This window comes from Athene cunicularia, assembly GCF_003259725.1.
Source record: "Athene cunicularia isolate RWA chromosome 1 unlocalized genomic scaffold, athCun1 chr1_part2, whole genome shotgun sequence".
NCBI lineage: Eukaryota > Metazoa > Chordata > Aves > Strigiformes > Strigidae > Athene > Athene cunicularia.
Window position 1 is genome coordinate 34,921,103 of NW_020799092.1, and position 19,215 is coordinate 34,940,317.

General features: G+C 37.0%; 1 protein-coding gene across 6 annotated transcripts in view; it reads left to right on the forward strand.

Moving 5' to 3' along the window:
- POC1B (POC1 centriolar protein B) overlaps positions 1-19,215 on the forward strand; it is a 63,587-nt gene that overhangs the window by 16,623 nt on the left and 27,749 nt on the right. For all 6 annotated transcript variants that reach the window (XR_003400351.1, XR_003400353.1, XR_003400355.1 and 3 more), the window contains exon 8: positions 1,527-1,613. Coding sequence is in view for 1 of the 6 variants with exons in the window: in XM_026867825.1 (XP_026723626.1) it covers positions 1,527-1,613 (87 nt within the window). In the remaining 5 variants the exon portion in view is untranslated. The remainder of the gene's footprint in view (positions 1-1,526; positions 1,614-19,215) is intronic.

A 19,215-nucleotide genomic window follows, 5' to 3' on the forward strand; every position in this document is an offset into this window, starting at 1 on the left:
CTGAGAGGGCAAGTATTAGGCTGTGATACACCTAGATAATACAATAGTAGGGAAAATACGCAGATTTTTATAGGGAGGATATTCTGATCCTTAGGTAAAACTGTAAGATCAGTAAAAGCAGCAGCTTTCTCAGACTTCATATTCTCTTATATTTTTGTTAATGTTTCACTTTCAGGAAATGACATTGGCAAAATATTGTTGAAGTTATAGATTAACTTCTATAACCAACAGTAAGCAAGTAGTCTGACTGATATTAAGACATCAGAATTGCAGATGTTGTGATGACATATCTGATCAAATCAGCCTCTGACATTATTCCAGTATAAAGCAGTTTTTCCTGTGCTGTTCCTAAAACCACCAGTTTGGCTGATTAACTTATCACAGACTTCAGTGTTACCTCCTACCTGTTTTTCAAGTTATTTTGACAATCAGAGTTGGTGCGTAACAAGCAAGCCTGTCAACAGTCCGTCTGCTTGTTTGCAATAGATGACTTGAGGAGCTTCTGTGAGTTGGGAACTGATCAATCCAGGCTTCTAAGTATGTGCTCACTTTCAGCTTTGGTGCTAATACTGCACCCACATCAGTAAAGCAACTCAGGCTTAGGGACTGACCTGGTGCACACACTCCTATGCATTGCTGAGCCGGAGTGGCTCAAGCTGATCCTAGCTCAAGCTGAGTTGTAGTGGGATTTAAAAGCTGCAGTATGAGACTGTGAGTGAGGTTGTGCCCTAAGTAAACTACAGCAGGCTGGGGACCAGTGTAATATAAAAACCAGAGTGCTGCATAGTTGTATATGGAAACCTCCACAAGTGGAGGACTGCTGCTATCCTTGGGCTCTAACAAGCTATTTGAGCATCACTGCTAGAAGGCAGCTTTCAAGTCCAGCTGTCCAGGGCAGCACACCATTTCTGCTGGGGACAGTTGTCCTGGTGGAAGGAGGAATAGGAAGGGCTGCTTACAACTGCACCTGTAACTGTTTGATGCTGGAAATTAAAACTCAACAGTGACTTTCAGGAGCCCATATAGTTGTGAACATGCAAAAACTTTCAAAAGCACCTACAAGTGATAGTTACAGAGTTGGGAAGTTGTCTGAATACTACCTGCTGTTCAATATTTCAGCAACATCATTAGCCATTCTGTCAATTGCATGGCTATCTTGGTAAATCCATTTCAAACTATATTTCTAACTGCTTTTTTGTTGATTTGTCATACAGCTGAACTTCTTAATATTTGCACCTTTTGTGGTAGAAATCCCCTGAATTAGTTTTGGATAATGGATGTTAATGAAGTATGAATTATATTTCTGTAATAAATGCATATCTAGATTCTATTTCTTTTATTACATAATTGCATTTTACATGGTTGGGGTGTAACATCCTACCTTTATTTTCACAGATTTTAAAGACTGTTTCTAGTCCTTACTGAATAGTGGTGCCTTAATGTAGCAAGGGGTCCTTTTTATTTCAGTCTTATTTCCCTTTCTCTATTGGTCCTGAAATAATAATATCATAATTTGTTTTCAACAGGTCAACCCTACCTTTGGTGTGACTAATACTCAAACACTTGACCCACCTGTTATAGAGATTAGTTCCTCTTCATCTTTCAGTACTCTGGTAAGTTGCCTTCTGGACAGGGATGGAAAGATAGGGTATAGCTTAAACTAACATGTTATCAGAAATGTGCTCTTTCTGTCTGTATGAATTAAACCTATTTCTTAATGATTGTTGACTGCTCAGAGATCAATATCCCAACTTTTTAACTTAATCTTTCTTTCACAGTTTCTAAGGCTAACCAGAAGATGGTGTAATAGCAAAGCTTTCACTTCATGCTAGTAATTTTACCCATATACTAAGCAGAAAGTTTAATTATAAGCCCATGCTAATTACATCTAAATATTACTGTTAACATTTGTGGCTTATTCTAAAACACTTCTTGTAACTCTAATAATGGGAAACCAAAACTCAAATAAAGGGAAACCTAAAGAATAGTTGCCTCATCAATAAAATGCCAAAAACTGTTTTATCTCCATCTAGTAGTTCTCTAGGAGGAAAAAAAAAAAAAAAAGGCAACACATTTTAAGACAGAATCATAGGATTAGATACTTACAGTGTTAGCTTTTCATATGACATTGGTATGGCCTGTGGGAGGAAAGGAAGGCAGTGTTTTAACGGTAGTTTCGTAGGAGGAGAAATATGCTCTCCTGGTATGAAATCTAAAAGACGTACTGTTCTAGAATTAGTTTAAAATGAGAATTTCTCTTTTAGCTCTGAATCTGTTTCTGTGAAGGCATAAATTGTATCTTGAGCAATTTTAGTTACCATAATAAAAGCTTGTGTGGCTGAGGGGTTAATATATATGAATAGACAGCAGGTGTGGTTTCTGTTGTTGTATTTTTTAATGAATGCTTTATGAAGAGGTATGTTGTGAAGGTACTTTATAAAATTCTATAAGATCATTTGTTGAAGATCATGATACAGAGGCTGATGTCTGAGAAACCTTTTCTTCAAAGCAATCCTGTCATAACTTTTATTTGAGAGATTATAATTTTATATATTTTAAGGTTTAACAGTTGTGTTTTCACAATAGAAATATGTTTTTTTAAGATGACTTCAATCAAAAGCAACTTGCAGACTATCAGAAATCTCTGTTAGTAGCTTGACAGTGGATTGTGTTGGGATATAATTTATTGGCTACTTACCACTTTAAAATACTGTGTTCATTACTTCCTGATGTTAATACTGATTACAGAATTCAATTATATGGTTACACTGTAATTCTTTGTTACATACTTATAAATCTGCCAGTCATTTCAGCATTAATTCTTTTGATATGAGAGCAGTTCATAAAACTTTGTCTAGAACTCATAGTAGGAATAAGTTGACCCACTAAAGAGGGCATCATTTTGATTGCTGGCTCTCTGGCTTTACAGTTGTCTTTATTACAAAAATGGTGCTTCAAAATTCATGCCTTTTGACAGTGTCAGTACTTGCTACATTTTTTTTTTCCATTCTCTTGATCTCCTGTTCACCACTGATTCTCACTTTTCTACATCTCATCATTCACCATCTGAATCTTTTTTCATCTAGCAATATTTCTGTATCCTTGTTATTCAGACTACAGCCTTAAGGACAACTGCTCTGTCCAACACACCATTATTGACACAAATCCAGAAACCATTTGCATGTTTTCTCTGCTGCTAGGATCCTTCACCAAGCTATCTGATCCTCCCTACTTTCTAATGTCAGTTCATCTTTTAGTGTAATCATCCTGTCCAGTGTCTGTTGCATTACCAGCTTCTGGTTTTTGTGGAATTATCATCTGTTTTTTAATCTGGCCAGCCATCCAGTCTCTATGTCTTGTTTCCAAGGGGTTCTGGATCTCACTGATTTGGAACTTTTCATCTGACGCTGGCTCAATTTCCTTAATGTATAGAGGTTTCATGTGTTCTTCATAAAAATCAAAAGGGAAAGAACAGATGCTGGATTTCTTCCCAACACACCTTCACTGCCAGATTTCCTCTTGATACTGTTTGTCCTCACTTTAAAGATACTGTGCTTGTGCATTTTTTTTGTGGCTTTGTTTTGTTTTTTTTTTTAATTTAATCCTCCTCTAATTTGAGGTTACCAACCCCTAGTGTAATTCATTGTCCTCCCCCCATCCCTCCTTCTGATTCAACCCCCCTGGGTTGCTCTTTTTCTACTGGTTATCAAAGACAGTATCACTGTGCACTTTTTTTTTTTTTTTTAACCTGTCGAGACCCACTTTAAAATTGCTTATGGCTTTTTGTTCCTATTTCTACTGGAAGAATGCTGTTCAAATGTTCAAAAAATAAAAATATTTGATCAGGTTGCCAGGTTAATTTACAGATGTCCTGTCTATACCTACTTTTTTTGAAGTGTTTTCCTTTAGCTTAAGCAGTTCCGCTCTTCTGATATGTGTAGGGAGGAAAATGCACCCTGAACTTACGTATCTTATTCAATGTCTTTAGCACACCTTTAACACAACAGGGCTCTAAGGTTATTTACAAAACACCTTGGCAAGTCTCTGAACCACTGGAAGTAGCTAATCAACATATTTATTTTACTTTTGCTACTGAAGAAGATACAGCCTTTCTTAGATCGCTGTCTCAATAATTTAAAGACTGGCTTTGTTGAAGCTTTTGTAGGACCTATGATAAGTTCCCTAAAGCTCCCTGAAATATCTTCAAGGAGATTGGAAGTCTATACAAAACCCCATAATGTTTTGTTATATGGCTATCATAATTCCTTAACAGTAACCAGGCAAACTCCCATAGATCTCAAGCTACTCCAGGAAATAGGAGAAAGTGTTCTCCCTACTGAGAATCCAAGAATCTCTTCTTCAGCTGTTGGAACTGTGTCCTGTCCTACTGGTCATAGGAAATACGCTGCTACTGCCCCTAAGATAACTTATGGCAGAGCAAAAAGGTATTCCTTTTCTTCCCTTCTGTAAAGATTTCTTAATAACGATAGAGAAGCATAAGTTGAGAGGGATGTCTAGAGTTGTTTCATCTAACCTCCCCATTAAGGCAAGGCCAACTTGGATGAGATTCCTGAAGGCCTTGTCCATTTCATTTGTTAATATGTATACGGATGAAGATTCTACCACCTCTCTGGGCAGCTTGCTCTAGTGTTTGACTAGTGAAAATATATTTTTTCAATATATTTAACTAGAATATCATATGTTCCAACCTGTCTGCCTCTAATTCTACCACTGTGGTCCTCTAATAAGGGTCTGGCTCTTGTGCTCTCTCTATCCGCCCATTAGATATTTGTGGTGGCGGTAAGATCTCTCTGTATCCTCCTCCTTAAGGCTGAACAAACCTGGTTCTCTGTCTTTTCTTGTATATCATGTGTTCCATCCCCCTCACCATCTTGCTCTCTGCTGGACTTGCTCCAGGATGTCAATGTCTTGTATTGAGAAGCCCAAAACAGGACACACAACTCCCGATAATTAAGGTGCAACTAAGTATCACTGTCATCTGTTCTTGAAAACAGTCTGCCTGGACCATATTTGAAAAACAAATATTTAAAAATTTAACACTCTTGATTCTTTATTGTAAATATAAAATATATGTTAAGATACTTCCTTAGCAATTCACTTATATTTTGAGCTTTATCTGTATGAGGAAATACTGGTATTATCTTTCCTCCCACTCCTCCTCTTCTTTTCAAGGAATTTTAATTTGTTGCTTCATCAAAGCCAACAATCCATAACAACATCCACACTTAAAATGCCTACTTACATGGGCTTTTTAAATTTACTTGTATTTTCTTGCTTCAAAGATTAAGCCAAGATAGGCAGGTATGGATGTTCTTGTAGATACTTTGCTAGAAAACAATCAACTTATTAAACTCTCTGAACTCTAAACACCTTATCTTTTGACTCTGTGTTCTAACTTAAAGCTGTAAGGCCAGGTTTTTTTGAACACGGTAAAAAACTTGTTTTCATCTAAGATTCATGCTGATGCAACTTTCTTTATATACCTAGTGGAGGGACTGTAGTCACTGTGTCAGTGGAAAAACTTGAGTGTAATCTTCAGTATGGAGCTGCTTTCTTTTGGACTATAATTTCAAAAACATTAAGAATTCCTGTCTGTGTATTATTGTCAGGAAAATAGCTTTGAATTTGATTATTCATTTATTCAGTTCTGTGTGTTACTTGAAATGAGTATGAAAACAAGCTTTATATGCTTAACTACCAGGTATTTGCATAATGCCCTGACTTTTCCAAGGGTAAAAGCCGTCATTTGTTGCGGTTATTAAAAATGGGGTGTGTTCTAGCCTTTTACACTGAAAATGCTCACTGAATTGAGGTCAAGTTTTGGGGGCTGGGGGTAGTGTTTCTTTCTCCTTCCTGTCTCATTGAAGACTGAAAGCATTACTGCCTCCTTCCCACCTCTTCATTTCTGTGTGTGAAGCAGCTTAATATTGACTTTGTTTTCTAAACTATTGAAAAGGAAGAATTGGAAGTCTTGTTTCCCTTTGGCACTATTTCGTCCTATTTCATCCTCTGATTTTACTTTTAGTTTTGAAGGAGGTTGAGTTTTTTCAAGTCTGTAAGGCAATACATCAGTAACCTCCGGTCCCTGATATGCTGTTGGGAACAAGGGAAAGTTGATGATGTCTTGGTATTTTTTACTGACAGCAGCAGGAAATCACTGTAGAGGCTCTCTTAATGTTCCATCTCCTGACCTTGCTCATGTAAACAGGATTTGGAGGAAGCAAAGCAATGTACTGTAATTTGGAAGTCAGACTGTCTATGCTGGCTGAGAGATATTTGTTCTTTTTCTTCCAGTGCTAGTTAACACCAAAACCAAGACATGTTTATTGTTCATTTACAGTACGATTTCTACAAAATTAAGACCGTATTAATTATTGAAAGGGGAAAGATAACAATTGTTCCTGTTTGGAGCAAAAGGAACATACTATGTTCTAAAATAGAAAATGACCAAATAAATTCCACCCACACACACACACTTGTAAAATATGTGAAAGAAGTAAGAGCATGTGCAACTTTTATTCCTCAAGGTAAGACATTGTTAGTTTCTGTACTGCATTTTTAGTGGGTATCTTGATGTAAAAAGTAGAAGTATCTGTACTCTCAATTTATCCTATACACATTACTTCCCCAGTATGTATTTCAGGGTTTAGGTGTTTTTGACATAATTTTTAATGCCTTTATTTTGAGTACAACCAGAAAACACCCCAGCCTAAAAGACATCCTATGTATTTTGCAAGGACGGCAATTATGAATGCAACATTTGCATCTTTTCTTCCATCTCTATGTACCTGAAGTCTTACACAACTGTTCTTCCTCACAGCAACTTATTTTGAAAAGATCTTATATCTCTTCCTGGCATGGCATAATACAACTTCAGAATCCTGTAGAAGAGGGTGACAAAATAAATTTTATCCTAACAGCTGAAAACACTGCATATTTCCTTACCATGTAACTTCAAATTTATTCTGATCTACATGCTTTCCTGGCCTCAGCCTCACACTAACTGTCTTCAGTGAGGTTAAAGGAAGGGGTAAAGGAAGAAAGGAAAGAACAGGAATTTTAGACATCAAAGGGAAGAGACAGTAGACCAAAACTCCTATAGCACATCACTGTGCGCGGTGGTTCTCCTTACTGCTTGTTATAGTTTATCCGAAAGCACAACAGCTTTCTGTACTTCATGGATGTTAAGTTTTCTTAGGACCTCAGACATTTAGCCTTTCACTTAAACTCTGATCGTTGCATGATAGGCATACATTTTTCTCTACCAAAGGAAAGTTCTAGCACTATCCCTCTGAAAGGAAGTCTGGAATCGTTGTCCTCTAAGAAAAGGAGAAAAAGGTCCTGCTTGTGTTCCTTGTCCAAAACTCAGTTGCCAATTAGACTGAGCTCTGCACTGAGGGGCGATCCCACCAGTAGAAGGGCTTTGATAAAAATTGACAGTTCCCAGCCTCTCCTATCACCTTACCTTCACTGTTCCTAGGCAGAGAAATAAGAAAGGCCACTCCCTGAATAGCTATGGATTTTTTCATATACTGCCATTCTTCTGATCACCATTACATGAATATTTGAACAAACTGCCAACTTCGTGATTTGAACTCCAAATCACAAACATGGAATGATAGTAAGGAATAACATGAAGAGATCCTGTTTCTCCAGAGTTTTGAGGTAAAACTGCACCTTTTCCATACATGAGCATACCAAAACCTCTCAAACAGGCTCTGAATCCCTGATGTTAGATCTTATAAAAACATAGATTAAGTGCTGTAAATAGGGGAACTCAGTGTTCAGTGTGGCAGAATAAAAATAAGAATTTGTAAACTCTGGTCTTGTGCCTTTGCAAATGAATCCTCTCTGTCCAATCTTGCTCTTAGACAAGCAATTTTTAGTGTCATCTTGGCTTGCAGCACACTGCAGACAGACCTTTCTACTCTTTGTATGCTATGAAGGGCTGGGGCTGGGGGAAGAGGATAGGCTGCCTTCTCTGCACAGCTCTGCAGCTAAACATGTTCAGCTGCTCTCAGGGAAGGAAAGTCCTGCATCCCTCCCAAAGGCTGCACCTAATCCATTTGGAGTAACCACGAGGTACTGGAGACAGCCTTTTCTGTTGCCCAACTAGGGACCTTCCAAAGAAGGTATGGTGTATATGAACAAAATGTCTCATCTTCTGTCACAAGTGCCAAAAGGATGAAGTTACTGAACAGTAGATTTCTGAACTTGCATCTTGAGACTCTGTAGAGGCACAGGCATGTTTAAAAAGATTTGTGCACGTAACCTTAAAAGCAATATGATTTGATACATCTAGCATCAAATAATACTTAAAAGATCAGATACATGAAGGTGAACTCAACATTTGTAATAAAAGAAGAATATGATCCAAATGGCCCTTGTGTTTTGCAGTGATGCTATTCTAACACAGCATGTAACTGCTGGTTTACAAGGAGAGAACAGGAAATGTGTTGTGCTGCTACATAATTAGGTAATAATACATGTCTTGATATTCCTTAATAGGCTTCATTATATTTGAGTGAACTGGAGCTTGAGAGAAAGTCAGGTTTTCATTGGAGAGAGAATTCTGAATTGGGGCACTAGAGAATAGAAGAATATAATATTTCCTATACTATTTTTAGCCTGCTTTCCTGAGGAAATGTACCTTATGAGATTGTAGTGTTTATTTGTCTGTCTCTGTTTTCTCTCCCTAATAATTTTTGAATCAAATACTTGATGGTTGGGGGTTTTTTAACCAAGTTTGGAAATAAGCAGTTACTAGAATAAGGTAATATATTAGTGCTACCGCTAAGGAAAAAGCTAGTGGGATGTGACACTGAATTCACTGTTACTGAACTAGGCAGGGACTAGCTACGGGTGACCTGCCCTGTAAGTGTCCCAAGCACACAGGGAGGGAGCTTGAGTTACTGCAGGACAGGAAGCTCAGGAGAGGGACCTAGACGAAAAAAAATCTACACACACACCCCCTGCCATATAAAAGATCAAGCTTCAGTATTTAGTTTCCTCACAAGGCAGTTTGTTTAATTATGTTGCCTTTGCCCTTAGTGACACTACTAACAGATGCTATTGCTGGACTATTGGTACTGTTTTGTAAGATAGATGGCCTGTGGTAGATGACTTGTAGAACTGGCAGTATTTTACTTTGTATAGGTTGGTTACTTATGGCAACAGTTCAAATGCTTCAGGAATGCTTTTCAAGTTGATCCATGTCGTATATTGTTCCTTTAGCAAATCAGCACATTTCTGAGAAACAGAGGGATGGAAGTTTCATGTATTATTTCTGTTTCAACTTCCTGAGATACTGTACATGTATGCTCTGACCTTGTCTGCCCAAACAGTGTTTTCCCCCTGCTTCGGCTGGGAATCTAAACTGTATTCACAGTTCTCACAGCTGATTCTGCGGCATGCAGAAAATGCCCGACAGCTATCAGCCCACACATCCAATAACAACTGGTTCCTTCCTCTTCCTGGGGAAGAGTAACATCCTCTGAGAAGAAACGTCCCCTGTGGAATGCAGGAACAGCAGCAAGCCTTTCACACAGGAAATTACTACTATAGCACTTGTAGAAAAGTGTTTCTGTCACTTGGATTGTCAGTCTGTAATGAGCTTCCTGCTGACCTAGATGATGATTTACTACTGATCTAAATGCCATTTGTGAGTCATTTAGCTTAATGGAAGTTAATGAAGTTAGCATTCAGTAGCTCTGTTACTCTGTAAACACCTGTTTTATTTTTTTTTCATGCAGTAGAAAGTTAAGTTTAAGTTTTCTTAGTATTCATGGGACTTTAATAATTCTGCAATCACACATTTTGTGGGACTGAGAAGCAAGGAAATGTTTAGTTCATTGTGCGTGACTCTTGGAGAAGGTTGCAAGGTTTTATTTTTGTTTATCTTAAGTTGGATAATAAAGCTGAGTTACAGATCAAGCATGTCAGAAAACAAGATGCTAAAGCTAAAATACTGCCCTTGAATTACCCTTTGTTCTTAAATAGTACTGGAGTCTAAGTTTAGCACAGCATGCTTGCAACTGTGGTGGAACCTTAAATGTATAATGAAGTATAGACTTATATATAACCAATATGTTACTCAAAATGGTTAATGGAAGTCTGTTACAAAAGCAAACACTTTAATACTGTTTAAATATTTTCTTATTTTTTCTAAATAACAGTGCTTGAACAAGTGCTAGCAAATTCTATTTATCACTTAGATTACAGTGATATCTAAACCCAGAGGGTGCTTTCTGCCTGAAAGCTTGTTTTTTTTCCAAATACATCAATTGCTCTAATACAACACATCTCTCCTTGCAAACTTTGCTGCATTACTGTCTAGTTTGCTGTAAGAGACTTAGTTACTTGCTTCATGTGAGATAATGGAAACTCTGAGTCAGAACCAAAACTTACATAGGTTTCTTAAAACAAGAATGAGAGACTGAGACTCATCAAAGAAAATTCAGCACCAAGGGCAAAAAAGTTCCTTCATCAGGTAGATGTTTGATAGAGAAAAACTGTGAAAGCATCTTGGCTTGTATCTTCCACCATAATAGTTTTGGGGTCAGAAATTAGGTAGGACAATGCTAAAGGATGATTTCACAGTCATTTTAACTTAACAACTGTTTGGTTAATTCCATCCAAGTCAATTCCCTGATCTGCTCAGCTATCCTAATGCTAATACCAGCACAAAGGAAATAATGAGAAAAAATTATTTGGAGATTAAGCAGGAGCTTAGTACAGGCTGTAACCTAACTGAGGTTGACTGATGTCCATGAAGCCATGTATCCAGTGTAATTGTGCGGTAACATACACAGGTGTGTTACATGCATGACACATCTGAACTTCATCTATTTTAAGATGCAGTGGAAAAATATGAGCAAAGGAGGTGGTAGAAGGTGGCTGCCTTTTGTTCAGGCAGTGTGTTGGATTCGGTTATTTCTTCAGCCTAAGGGGATTCAGCTTGCTTTCTTCTGTCTGCATGAGTGTAACCTAAACAGCAGGGAACCAAGACAGAAGCTGAATGGGGGCAGCTCCATCCTTCATGCTTGAATTTGAAGCACTGTAAAGTAAAAACATAAAGTATATGGCATCAGAGGAAAACAAGTGAGAAGTAGTCCATGGTTAGTGACTGGGGTGTTCTTCTGGAAGAGAAGCGCTGGATTCCACTGCCATTCTGCATTTTGCAATACATAGTATTGAGAGGGTGGCGGGTGTTTAGAAAAAAGCAGGAGCTATGTGACTGACACCATAGGTGGAGATACATGGCATCGCTATTCTGAAAAGATGTACCTTTTCTTTTGTATTCCCTCATGGTATGGTACTTTAGGGGAGCAAGGGAGGGAGGGAGGGAGTGAGTGAGGGAGGGAGGGAGCGAGGGATGCTGTCCTCTGACATATTCTAACTGCATGGAGATTGTACTTACTGCCAAGGTGTTAGTTTCACACTGCACAGATACCTGAAGCATAGGCGCTGCAGTGCAACTCTGAGTTGACTATCGCAGTCGTTTTATTGAAGAGGAAGACCCCTTTCTTGACATAGAGATTTAAGAGAATGAACTACTTTAACCTTAACCTCCTTAACATATTCTTAAATAAATCGATGCCAAATGTTCCTCATTGAAAAGATTACTCTTCCAAGCCAGGATTCATTTTTATAGGTGTTTCCTCATTTCTTACACATCTCTTAGGACAGGAATTCTGTGTCCATGCTTCCAATTTTTGCCAGTGTAGTATAACAGTACAATACTACCTCTTGATCAGTACTTTCAGCTACTTATAATTAAATGTAAGAAGTTACTGTAGTTCTTCACTCAATAACCTTATAACATCAAAGTTTTATCATTTTACTCAGTTATATATTATGTCATTGTAGTTCTTTTCAACACCTCAACTTTCTATAGTAGGTTACTTTAGAGTGTCTTCATCTCTGAGATCTTACGTGTGTACATAAGGCTACATTTGGACAGCTGACTGAAGTCAGATTGCCAGATAACCCCAACTATTTCAATAGGTTTCCAGTATGCCTTTTTGTGTTGTCTGTAAACTTGGTCTTCCAGATTGCTGATATGTTTTGCATGGGACTGAAACAAGAACATACTTCAGTGGAATCACTAAAACCAGCATAATTCTGCAGTAACCTTCTGATTCAACTGCTTTTGAAGAAACACTAGCTAGATAATTGACTTCATACTGCATTACAACCTAAAATGTGTTAATTAAAATTTCAGCATGCATATGATGGATTTAAAAACAAAACAAAAAAAAAGTACTTTTATCAGGAAGAGTTTGACTAGGTATTTCACTAGAGAGCTCTTCAGTTTGACAGACCATTTCTTTTCTTTCTCAAACCATATTGACTTGCTTGACATTATGCCTTAAATATTTGCTATATATGTTCTAAATCAACAGTTCAGTGTTTTTCCCTGACACAGTTCTCAAGCTGACTGTGACCTCTGACCACACAGTTATCCTGTTTATCCTTTCTAACTACTGATGGAATGTCAGCTTCCCCACTTCCCTAGTATTTCTCCATTATTCCAGGATATGTTAGAAATCAACATCTTTACCTTACTTTTTAAGTTATTTCAAAACCATTGAGTTCAAACTACGTAACCCCAGATGTAAAAATATTTACATACAGTGTAAATTGTTTGTCTTTTTTGCTATGGTTAGAATAGAAAGTATTTTGCCAGAAATACAATTGCAGCATTTTATTATCTTCCAAATTGGAAGACAAAAATGCTTCACTAACCACCTTAAAGTTCTGCATCACTCTTTAACACCTCTAGCTAATAAGTGTGCCATTGCTAGGACTTCTTTTGTTCCCGGTATTTGTAAAGTACATATATATGAATGGCAGAAATTATGTAGCTTAGCTTCCTACAAATCTGTGTTTCATAGCTGACTGTAAGGTTTTATTTTAAACTCTTCCCTCACTTTGAGGTAATTCTAAGTTCTGTTTTTCTCATGCATTCTCTGGTCTTCAATAATGTGTAAACTTATTCCAGAGCGTTTCTCCCAGTGGGAGTATTTACTGATTTTTCTGCTTTAGCTGGCAGTCTATTCTCAGGAAATTTATATGAAATCAGCTCTCTCTAGGATATCTCTTCCTTCATCAGAACTTCTTAAATCTGCAACAAGTTCAAAACTTAGAAGTGAGGGGCGGGTACAAGCAGACAGAAATGATAGTCTCAGCATTGTTTCCTTAGGAAAGTGGGCTGAAATGTCCTTTTTATTGCTCCTAGTTCTAATAGGTATAGAGTTTTTGCTGAGGCCTTCAGTTATCCTGATCAGCAGTGTTTTATCACTTCTAATTTATGGTCTTTTGTATTTTTCTGCCTTCTACAGTTGTAAAAAGCAACTGTATGTTTTATCTGAAAAGGCTCTAAATCCCCAGCGGGATTTTGGCATTTAGGACTGGAATGCCAGCTGTGGATCTGGGATTATAGTGCCAACTGCTTTCATTTTTATTGTCATTTTAACATCAAGTATGGAGTGTGTCACACAGTAGGGATATGCCTTCTTCCATGTCCCACTAAGTATGGCAGCTCCGCATCTTGACTAGACCACTGCCTATCGTAGCTGGTACTGTACAATTGATGCCATGTTGTTTAGCTCTTCTATGCAGTTGCAAACACAGAGTCACCCTGAATCAAATGAAATTATTAAAGGGGATGGAACAGTATGTTATTGTTTTACATGCCTTTTAGCATAGTTGTGTTTATATTCCTTATCTATACCCCAGTGGATAGTATTTAATGTAGTTTTTCATTAATGATAGTTTAGTGAAATATTTAAATATTTATTTCTTTATATATTTTTATTTCATTTCACTTATATTCATAATCCAATTCTAACCCATACAACCAAACTATTTAGAAAAATGTACTTTACTTTCAAAGAAAGTGCCAAATGGCCATAAGCACAAGGAAGCACAAGCACATTTCAGAATCTGAGCTGCTGTTCTTAGCAGGAATATCTTATATGTAAGTGTTAAGTGCTTAACTTGATTGATCTCTAGCAAAGATTTGTGCTAATGTTGTCCTTTGCTGCTGTTATTATAAATTATTTTCCTTAGGATGCAGGGACATAAATGTCAGGGGTTGCCAGTGACACTGTGTTTTCATTAGAGTATGGGAGTTGGTACATCCTCTTGTATCTTGCATGGACACACAGTTCCACAAGTCCTTGCTATCACCAGGCTGCTGCTGGTGATAATAAAACACCAAAGTAACCTTCCTTTTAGAAGTCTTAAAAGATTATATTACAAATAAGGGAGTTTTTTCTAAAAATAGAAAAGTTGTAGAGAGGCTACAGCTTAGTCATTATTGCAAAACAAGAGAGCTTTAATTTGAATCCATGATGATTCTTAACAAAATTTCTGTTCTGTTGCTTGGTAAAGCATGAGACCTCAATGCCAAAGAAATGGAAAGCAAGGAATAGTATAAAAGTTTCTGGTTTCTCTTTGTCCTGCTCTAACCAGAGGACCAGATTTACAGAACAGATAGTAAGCAGTTTACTGAGATACAGTGACACAAGCAAGTTCTGCCCTTGTGCTTCAGCTCCGAGTTGTACATGTACTGTGACTTTCAGTGCTACTTGTAGAACATACTGACGCTCCTGTTTTGGCTGCCAGTGTGATTAGTCACATTAAAAGGATGTTCCTTTACAACAAAAAGAAAGTTGATGATGTAGATTAATTTTTTGTTGTCAGAACTTTGATACAGCATTCATATGAGAGCATACTGAATTGTGTAGACCCACATAAGACAATTGATACTGAATACTGTTTTAGACTGTGAAGGTGCTGATCTGGATATCACTAACACAAATAAAATTCCAAGATACTTTTTGTACACTAGAACAGTAGGATGGTAAGCAAGTTAAACAGTGACTTAATATATATGAATTGTGTAGCCACATTTTTTTGCGTTTTGAACACATAGAGACTACTAATGTTAATCAATATTTTAAGTTTGGCTGTTCAAAACAAGAAACCCCAATCACATACCACAAGTACTACTACTGTAGCAGCAAACATAATTAAATATGGAATGTGTGCAGAATTGTCTGAGTGTTTAACAAATTAGCTTAAACCTAGGTGGATTTATGAATAAAATAATACGATGTGACCAGTGGAATTTAATATTTATCTTCAAATGGTAAACCCTTTATTTAGTGTTTTACATTTATTTTCCTACTACATATGTACATACAGCTTTAAAGTTTTGCATGTTATAGGCGACAGAGCTGTAGTTTATTTTGTTCTGTTGTAAGGTGTTTTGTGTGTGTGTGTATGCATATATATATGGAATACATCCATGTATATATATATACGTACATATAAAACCATTATATATAAAATACATATAGGAAAAGTGGGGGGGGTGTGTGGAGATAGATATAGATAGATATATATAGATATAAATATATATATCTCCTTTTTTATATATCTTTATATTCTAAGGAGATATTTCTTTTTGTATGTATTTTTTTACTGCCCTATGTGATGTTATGCTGTTTTTTGAATAATCATAAATTACATTATTATTTTCTACTTACATACATTAAATGGAGAGATGTGCTAATCCACAGTGAGATTGTTCTTCAGAATGTCTTCTGTACAAAAGATGCTACACCTTGCTGAATGCAGGAGTAAGCATTGGTCATGTTTATTGTTGTGTATCTGCTTGTACCACCTCAGCTTTTCTGGTCACATAAGCATCACCACAGACAATGGAAAACTGTAAGTGGAGTTTTCTCTTGTACCAAGAAAGGATAGTATGGTACGACAGTAACTGGATCTGGAACAGAAAGTTGTGAATTGTCCTGGACACTAGACCAAGTTGCTTCCCTTCTGCTGTGTTTGCCAGCTGCCTCTCTGCAACTCAGCGTCAAAGGAATTCTGTAAGAATCATGCGGCAGAGCTTCCTCAAGTTGTTGGCCTTGTAGCATTTTGCTGCTGAGGGAGGCAAGAGTTTGTACTAGATTTTTTTTTTTTTTTTCCCCTTCCTCTTCTTTTAGGTTGGCAGGGAGGAAAAGCTGACTGCAAAATAGCCAGCCATGTCACACCACTAACAATATGAATCAGGGTCTTAATCCATAAGACATTCTCACACAAAGAACTAAGGAAAAAAGGGAGCTTTCTCCCAGCATCATTTGCAGAACAAACCCCTAAATTTCAGCTAACTACTTTTATTATTTATTTATCCATATTTAACAAAAGTCAACAGGATTGTGGATGTGACCATTGTGATATTAAAAACGTATGTTGAAGCAGAAGTGGGAAGGTTTTATGCTATAATCTAAATTTTATACATATTTATGCTTCTTGAAATTAAATAAATAATCATAAAAGAAATTGCTGTGGGAGATGTTGTCAGTTGCAAAATAAGAGATTGCTCAGTGCGTATGGTATAGATGCAAACGCTTTCGTACCTGAGGACTGGATTCAGTCATCAAGACCTCTTCTAGTAATATGTTCTCATTAAATTTAAGAATAACAAATGTTCTTGGAATTGTAACTCTCTGAGTTGGACACTGTCCCAACCCTTCCCCCTGCCTCGACCACCCAAATTCAGAGTGGAATTGCCATTTATCCCATGCTGACAGTTCATCACCTCCAATGCTTTGTTAATTTTTGTCACTTTAGGTAGTAAGAAATTGGCTAAAATACAAATACCAAGTGTCAAATAGGGAGAATATAAGTCCATAGAGCCTGGTAGCTAACAAATTGCCTGAGCAATGAAACCCACTCTCTGTTTATCACAGAGGTTTTGTTCTTAAATTCTGATTTTAATGAATTGGCAGAACTGCAGAACATATTTTTAAATCGGCAAGGTTTTTATTTTCGTCTCCTAAAAGTTCCAACTGTCACAGCCCAACAGTGGGAGAAAATTATGAAGCATTTCAAAATAAAGCTATTATTGGCAACCTTAATGCTTTAACTGGTAATTTTTATTGTTGTTGAATTTCTTTTTTTTAATACAGCCAAGCAGAACCTATCTACCTACCAATCTTATGTGCCAACACATTTAGCATTTTAATTGATACTGAACAAAAAAAGTGTGTGTTTTGACAGAAGTTTGTAATAGAGTGCTAATTAAAATAAATGATTTTTCAAAAGTATAAGAGGTATGTCACACCACTCCAAAGTTAACATTTCTTGGATATTTGTATGTAATTCTCAAATTTCTCAGTTTCTGCAGTCCTCTAATTTGCTTCCTATCACAGCAAATTTGTAAAACACATCTGACGTAAGTACAGTTATGCTAGCGCCACTAAAGCAATTTTTGATAATTCCGCTTCTGAACTAAGCTTAGCAGTAGAGTATTGTTTATATCTGCACAAATTGGATAGCTTATCCAAACCTTTAGCATATTACTAATATTGAGCTCTGAAATAACTCAGTGTAGACTTTTTCTTCTTTCTCCAGGTATTAAATGAAACCTAACAAAAGCACATAAATTTGACTTTTCAAGGGAAGTTTTGAAGCTTCATTTTATTATTATGGGAGTTTTCTGTGACACTATTGTTAAAATATTTGATGTCTTTGTCAAACCTTTCTTTGTCATCTCTTATAGGTGTAACATTTTATTAACAAAAGCCTTGGTCAAAAGCTGAGGAACAATGTTCCTCTTTTACATAGTAAAAATTTTTTTTTTCCTGCCTATAATCAGGGGTTTTCAGTTCTAAGGTGTGAAATTATTGGGCATTTAAAAAAAAAAAAAAAAAAAACTGGCTCTTAGGCGAAGTCTTCAAGCAATTCTGCTGTACGTTTGATTTAATTTTGGACTATACTATGCTGGAATGCTAACTTAGTTTCTAATGCTTTTTACTCCTTGATATTTTATTGTAAATATTTTGAATTGGAGGGAGATTGTTTGTTCCATAGAGGTAGGAGTAGAAACCCAATGGTATTGTTGATAGCCATCCAGTCAAGTGGTATACCCTCCTGTTTTTACCCCTGCTCTGGAGGGAAGTCAAAGCTGCCAGATTTAAGCTTACAAGAGATTTCTCTGTGAAATCTTTGTGAGGACACCCTGCACCTCCTTGCATCCCTAATGGGAGGCAAGCTAGGTTTGTCTATGCAAAAAAGTTATGAAAGTTATGAAGTACCAAAAAAAAAAAAAATAAAATTCATACCATAGCATCAGCGCTGTTATCTTGTCAAAACCCCCTGGTACGGGTGCAACTGTGCCAACAGAAAGGAGCTTCTGTTGGCTTTCCCTATAACTTTGTAACAAGGTTGTGTGTAGATATGTATGTGTATATTAGTATATACTTATGTATGGGCTGGCAAAAAAGATCTTACGTGCTGCTTCTACAGCAGGGGGCTCTGCTAATGTGGTATGTGTAGGTGCGTGAAGGGAGGCTCTGCAGCGTTAGTGCTACGCTGGATCTGCTGTGCAGCAGTCTCCCACCCTTGTGAAGCACCAGACACCTGGTTTATGGAGCCTGGAGCACAGGGACTGCAGCTCTTCTCAGCTTTCCTCAGAGTTTAGGAGGAGGTTACTTAATGTCCTTCAATTCTTCATCTTGTCCTGGCAAAGTCTGTCTTTCAGGGTTTTTCTTCAGTAATTGTTTGTTCATTCTTACTGAGAGGTAAGGTTTAAGATAGAAGTGCGTTCATTTAGCTCTTCACATTTACGTACAGTGTAACTTGATCAAGATTAGTTTTGCCCCAACAGGTTAAGTATAAAAGATGCTTATCTGAGAGAAATAAATTACAAATTTTAAGTTTAAAAAATTAAACTTAAGAAAAAAGGCTTTGATTTTGTTTTCCTAGGAGTAAACATGCCTTCAAGAATGAGAAATTTCTTTGGGATTGTTGAATGATCTCTTTTCATTGTAAATTCATTTTGAACAATACCAGCGAATATACTAGGTGACTGACAGCCATTAGAATTAGATAGATGAAGTACTAGCCCTTATATATATTTTAAGACTCTGCACAATGTATCATACTATTACCAGCTATTGTTTCTTTGTAAAGTTCAGTTAAGACTTATTTAGCTAGCTGTTGGTCTAAAGCAGAGACTTCCAGTTAGTTTCTTAAGTAGGGTGAAGAGAACAGAAAGAAGTCATGAGCAGGCAATTCAGAAGAATGGCTGTTATTTCCTGGGTAGGTGTGTTCCTGGTAAGGATGCTGTGTTCACACTCACACTCCGAGGTAACCCTCCCTCCCTCCCTCCCTCCC